Source organism: Astatotilapia calliptera, chromosome 19 (genome assembly GCF_900246225.1).
Source record: "Astatotilapia calliptera chromosome 19, fAstCal1.2, whole genome shotgun sequence".
Taxonomy (NCBI): Eukaryota; Metazoa; Chordata; class Actinopteri; order Cichliformes; family Cichlidae; genus Astatotilapia; species Astatotilapia calliptera.
Window position 1 is genome coordinate 24412571 of NC_039320.1, and position 6334 is coordinate 24418904.

Below are 6334 nucleotides of genomic sequence, written 5' to 3' on the forward strand. Positions count from 1 at the left end.
TTCTGCGCCCCAGACCCTCCTCGCGGAGTCTTTTCTTTGGATAGCGACCCGCGGTCGCTTCTCCTCACAAAACAGCGGCAGGACCCCTTTTGTCTGCGCTGGAACCCCAGACCCATCATTAGCACTGATTACCGCTGACCAGTTTGACAACCTTATTGACTGCGAGAAAGACTTTTTTCATGTAGTCCCCCCTTGTCCTTATTCTTAATAGAAACGGAAATATTTAGCTATTTTGTCCTCCTAGATTGAAAAAGAAGGAGCAAAAAAATAAATAAATCAAAAGAAGCACCCTGAACCCCCATTTAGTACCCTTCACTTGTTCGCTCTCTCCAATTCACCATACACGTTTGGCTTCTGTTTTGTTCAAGCTGAAAGGCTTTTGTGTGCTTCATAAGTTACAGTAGCCTAATTAATGGCAAATAGGAGGAAACCAGGTGGTTGCCCCATCAGCTGGAAAGGCTGACATTGTGGTTTAGTCTGGATTTTCTCACTGTGCTCACATCCCGCTTCTGTTTGCAGGGCAACACAAAGGCAGCAGAGGCTATGCAGATAAAATAAAATAAAATAAAATAGTTAAAAAGTTTTTTTGTAGCTGAAGGGTTGCCGAACATGAAATTAGGATTCAGTTGCGCGCGCGCACACACACACACATCTAACTTACAAACTATATAGCTGTTGTCCAAACACATATATGTCAAGATAACATGATGCACGTGTGTATCACCGTGTTAAATTCATCGTCGCTGTCTGTTTATGTTAATTACTAGACTGCTTTGCCTCATGTACGGTCTGATTCTCGATGTCTTGGGAAAATGGACACTTGCACGATTTAAGAAGCCTGTTCCTGCGCCGTCTGTGCAGCGTAAAGCCCAGGTCCACAATCTGTGCTGTGTTTTGATCTCCATGGTCTCTCCCGCAGATCATCCGGGTTAGTGAGCCGGCCTTTCCGTGACCTCTCGCTGTCACCCTGCATTACAGGACGCAAAGCATGTCGGCCAATTAGGCCTCACTCTGAAACGTGTCAAGGAGTCGAGCATCGAGGTATCAAAACGAATATCACTAGAACGTTTGTCTTAGCGAAAAAATCCAAGATTATTATATAACAGCATATGAATGTTCATATTTTTACAGCTTTATTAACACTTTGTTTTTTCTCCTCTTACTCTATCCACACGACAATCCAAGAAATAAGACTGAACTTTAAACTCTCTTGAATCAACAATTATTTTTATTAAGTTATCTTTACGGGTTTTTTTTCTTTTTACTGAAACACATGTTCACTAAAGCGCGCATGCTCAACAGGTTTACCTGTGTAGAAGGTAAGTATTAAAAACACCAAGCAAATGAATATGAAATTCGAAGAGACAGAGCAGATCGTTTTAAATAGGCAAATAAACATTATTTATAAAACTTTAAAGTAAAAATATCACAGTTCTTTTCAACATGAAATACCCACAGAGAACAGCAGGTTAGGCGCGTGTGGATGTCTTCATCCCTTTTTCCTTTTTTTCCTTTTACTTATTTTTTCTTCTTCTTTTTTAGACGTTTCATCTCGAAGCGTTGGCTTATTAGTCCGTGAAATGTGTTTCGTCCAAGTGTTAAGTTCAGTTATCCGCACGTGGGTAAAACGCAAACAAAAGTATAGGCCTAAAAGGATAAGGACGGGCAGTCCGCAGCAGATCACAGATCCCTTTATGTTTTGGCAGCCGTCAAATATTAGTTTGTGTGTGTATGTATGTGTATGTGTGTGTATGTTCTTTTTTTTTTTTTATCTCAACGCAGGCACTATGACTTGTTTATTGGATTGTCTTTCACTCGTATCCCCTTTTAATTCATTAACACCCTCGATCTGCCCGTCAGATGTCACATTCACTGTCGCTGGAGGTGATAGAGATGGCCGAGGCGGCTGCTTTGCTGGACAGACTGGCCTCGGGACTGGAGGAGTTCCCCAGGCGGTCCACGGTGCCATCCTCGTCCGCCAGGGAGCGAACCGAGCCGCCGGACAGGACCTGCTGCTGGAGCCTGAGCAGAGGAAGGAGAGACATGACAATAAAAGCCCGTCTGTTTCGAGGATCATCAAAATTATTGTCTATAAGTATATAATATATACAGAACATATATAATATATTGTCTACATCGATTATTTACAAAATGGATTTTTTTATTAGATTAAAAAAAATTAAAAATCCTAAACAAACATACAGAAGAAGAAAAATGTCTACTTTTGCTTAAACAAAACAAAACAAAAATATTAAATGGAATCTGTGAAATCTGACTTTTTTCTTAGTGAATTTATAATTGATACATTTTTACCACGTACCACAGGGAGACAGCAAATATATTATTTGGATAACTGTTGGATATGGGACAATTTCAAATGTCATTCTCAGTAGTAAATGTCTAGCTTACACAAGGCTTTATGAAACATAACCTTATGTAAGTCGACCGACCATCTAACAGGCAGATAGAGCCGGTGAAAATAGTTCTTTGAAAGCACAACGTGACATCAGTTAAACTGCATGTAAAAGCAATTAGATTTATGTTGTTTGTGTTATTATTACTGCTAATAATAGTACCAGGAGAATACTGGAGTCACTGTTAATAATACCATTAATGTAGTTGCAGGGTCGACTTAATTTCAGTCGGAATATTACACTTAAATAATACAAATGTTTATTCAGAGTCCAAATAATTCATTGCTGGCAGGAGAAAACGGAGAAACCCGTTGCCATTTTTTGGTTGTGCTGGTTGGCCATTTTCTGCGATTCAACACAGACACTGAAAGCGGCGTTTATTACAAAAGAAGAAGAAGAAAATCGGGATTACGGTATAATTTTGACTTTAATATGATTTGATGTCAGAGCTGATTGCCTCCAAAGAGGCACGTATACTAAACTGAAAGCAGGGCAAATCACTTGATGGGCAGTAATGGAGTGTGGGTATGTTTCGTTTCTGACGCGTTCGCGTAAATTAGGATTGTGGCGGTGACGGTTATGCACGGAGCTCACCTGTTCTTCGCGGCCGCCGCTCTGTCTCTTTGTCTGCGATTTTTGAACCAGTTTCCTACTTGTGTGGGTGTAAGTCCAGTAGCCTGTGCAAGCTCCCTCTTTTTGCTGGGATTTGGATAGGGATCCTGCAAATACCACTCTCTTAACAAGTGCCGGGTTCTCTCCTTGAAGCAGTGGGTTTTCTGCTCTCCATCCCAGATGGTTCTGGGCAGGGGAAACTTCTTCCGCACCCTGTATTTGTCCACCGGTCCCAGCGGGCGGCCCCGCAGCTTCTCAGCCTCCTGGTAGTGAGCTTCGAGCCACAGCGCCTGCAGCTTCGTATGCGACTCTTTGGTGAACTTGTGGTTCTCCAGGATATGGTAGAGTTCACGGAAATTGCCAGTGTGGAACGCGACGACAGCCCGGGCCCTGAGCACCGACTCGTTCTTGTTGAGGACCTCGCAGGCCGCTGGCGCGACGGGCAGCGACCAGAGGAAGCGGCCCAGGCGCTCGACATCCCCGCTCTCCTCCAGAGTCTCGCAGACCCCGGCGACCTGCTGGGGGCTGAAATTCAAGATGGGCAACTGAAACATGGAGGCTTCTCCCGTGTTTCCCTCTCCCCCTCCTTTCTCCTCTCTCTCTCTCTCTCTCTCTCTCTCCTCCGCGCCGAGTCCTCTGCTTCTTCTTCCCGTGCGCCGAGGCAATCCAAGACAACCCAGAAAACAAGGCAATCCCAAAGTTATCGAACCAATCGTCTGACCAGCCGTGAAAAAACGCACACGCCAAAAACGCCACAGAGGAGGGACAATGCTGCGTGGGGGCCGGCTACCGCATCCTCTGGGCTTGGCAAACTTGGCAGGCAAAGGGCTGAAGGTGCAAGGGGAAAAATTAAAGCCACTGCGGCGGTGTAGTCTACTTTTCAAGGTATGCTGGGATTGAATGTACGAAAGAATTAAAGCCCGAGCTGAGATGTATTTTTAAGGAGGGGGGAGAGAAAAAGACAGTCAAGCCCCCTCCGATGATTTCCTATTGGACTTGGCAGATTGGCTGCCCGGTTGCCATGGATGCACGTCAATCACTGTCAAGTTCAGCCAATCAGGCGGAAAGGAGCACTCAGCACCACCCTTTTCAAAAATAATATAAACATTTTGACCTTTTCTGCTTGGCGTCTTCAAACGTTTAGCTGCCTCTCCGTGCTCTCCTCCGCCTTTGTGCGCGGCGGGCGGTGTTAAAGGAAGACTCCTATATAGTGAAGTGCCCGAGCAGACAGACACGCTCAGTCTCCCTTTATGAAACAGGCTTTACGCAGCAAAATGACACATCCCCGCTGACTATAGGCTGCCCCGTCCTGCCCTGCCCTGAGGTAATAAATAAATAAACAAATAAATAAATAACAACAGATAATATTAGACGGCGTGGAAGCTAAATTCGACACATCACATTTGTAGTTGTGTTTAGCATGGCCTGCTAGGCTGCCATGCTTTCTGTGATGTACCCTCCGTCATAAGCCGGCCCATCGTACGCCTGTAAGAATCTTATAAAGCGCTACTATAAGCGCCTCTATACCGTATTTTAAATGCTTGTTTTGCCTTTTAAAATATATATTTTTGTCCTTTCGCACGTCTAATATAAAATTATGCCACAGTGCAAGTGCACAAATATAAATAAAGTGTGATTGTCGGTATTTATTAAAGCATTTCAACAGGACCTCGAATCTGCAGCCAACCTTGAACAGCTGCAAAATCTTTATTAACAATAATCATAATAAAATATTATCAGGTGTCGTCGGTGAAGCGCGCTCTTTTAAATAACCCGTGAACAAATGCTCCTTTTTTCTTTTCTTTCTTTTCTTCCAAATGGCTAAATGTTTGCTGTTGTTTAACAGTCGTAAGTGTGATGACAGCCTTTAGGTACCTTTATTCAGTTTTGTGTTGCTGTTGTTGTTTTTGTTTTTGTTGTTATTTTTTCCTCTCTCTTTTTTAATTTACAGTAGCCTCCATCAGCGCGCACGCGTTTGCGTCCGTCCAGCTCGTGATAGCTGTAAAACAAAGCAGGGAGAGAAATATTTGTGTATATAGGATTATCATGGCCCCGCCAGGCGACTCGGTTTTAGTATCAGACACATTCCGTTTTGTGCACAGGCTGATTTAGTAAATAAGAGGGCGGATAGATAGCGCAGATGGTTTGAAGTGTCAGGTCAGATTATTTCATGGCTGGATACAGTAGTAAAGTTCATTCTGACGGAAAAGCCTGATATCATTTTCACAGATACCACCCCCCCCCCCCCCCCCGCCTCTCTCTTTCTCTCCCTCTCTCTGTCGTGCACGTGCGCGCACGCACCACACGCTCGATCCAAATCCCCTTCGGGATGTTTTTGCATGAATTATAGACTCTTGATGTGGGGTTATGAAATGCCTTCTGTACAAGAAGCTGTTCAGTCTTTGGCTGTTTCATTTTATATATTAAATAATAATAATAATGAGCACAATCAGTTAATTTGTCAAAAATATGCACCACGTTATCTTTCAAAAATTGCGCACGCAAGAGAAGCAATGTACAGACTGGGACTATTTAACTTGTATTTGACCGGGGTCGCCACTCATTCACCCATACTACAACACCAATGGCAGTAAATAAAGAATAAGACCGCAATCGGAAGAAGCAGTGGAAATAAATTGTGAGGGCGACTGACAAGGTGCTGGCTTGAAATATTTAGCTGCCTGTAAATATTTCATTCCTGCAGGCTTCCCGACTCACCCTAAATTTACGAGGACTGCAATGCTTTCTCCAGGAAGTGTGCATCAATAAAAAATAAACCTGATTTAGATCTCTTAAATGGAGAACTGGAAATAACTATTGTACCTCATCCTGTGTAAACAACACGTCTACCTTATAGGCATGTTTTTAAAGATTTATATATTTTTTTTAAGAAAAAGTTGATTTTTTTTCATAGTGACATTCACTATATGAGCAGGCTTATTGCGCTAATAAACAGGCGTTTGTGCATATTTATCTCGCGTAAAGGCTCACAAATATAACATTTCCTTTTATTTAGCCAGTTGTTTCTGCTACTTCGTGAACCTGTGATTATACCTTATCCAACACCGCCACAGGTTGGCAATGCAATCCTAAATATCGACTGCTGAGCCGACGCGATTGACGCCCAAAGTGTACAGCAATGCGTAAAGGCCTATGACACCATGTCAGAAGGATAGGCCTCCTGACACCAATATCTCCGCACATGCAGCGTAGGGACACAGTGGACGTCATTCAAACGCATCTGTTTTCTTTCTTTTGTCTGTTTGTTTCACCAATCCCAAAGCCTCTCTTCAGTCCTCAGTTACACA

The 6334-nt window shown here is 43.3% G+C and overlaps 1 protein-coding gene across 1 annotated transcript; it reads right to left on the reverse strand.

Annotated features, from left to right (window-relative positions):
* Positions 1–1742: 1742 nt before the first annotated feature.
* six6a (SIX homeobox 6a) lies at positions 1743–4535 on the reverse strand. Its single transcript, XM_026151214.1, has 2 exons — positions 3009–4535; positions 1743–2022 (listed from the first exon to the last, which is right to left on the reverse strand). The coding sequence occupies exons 1-2, from the start codon at positions 3578–3580 to the stop codon at positions 1857–1859; spliced, it is 738 nt and encodes a 245-aa protein (XP_026006999.1). The 5' UTR covers positions 3581–4535; the 3' UTR covers positions 1743–1856.
* Between the last annotated feature and the right edge of the window lie 1799 nt (positions 4536–6334).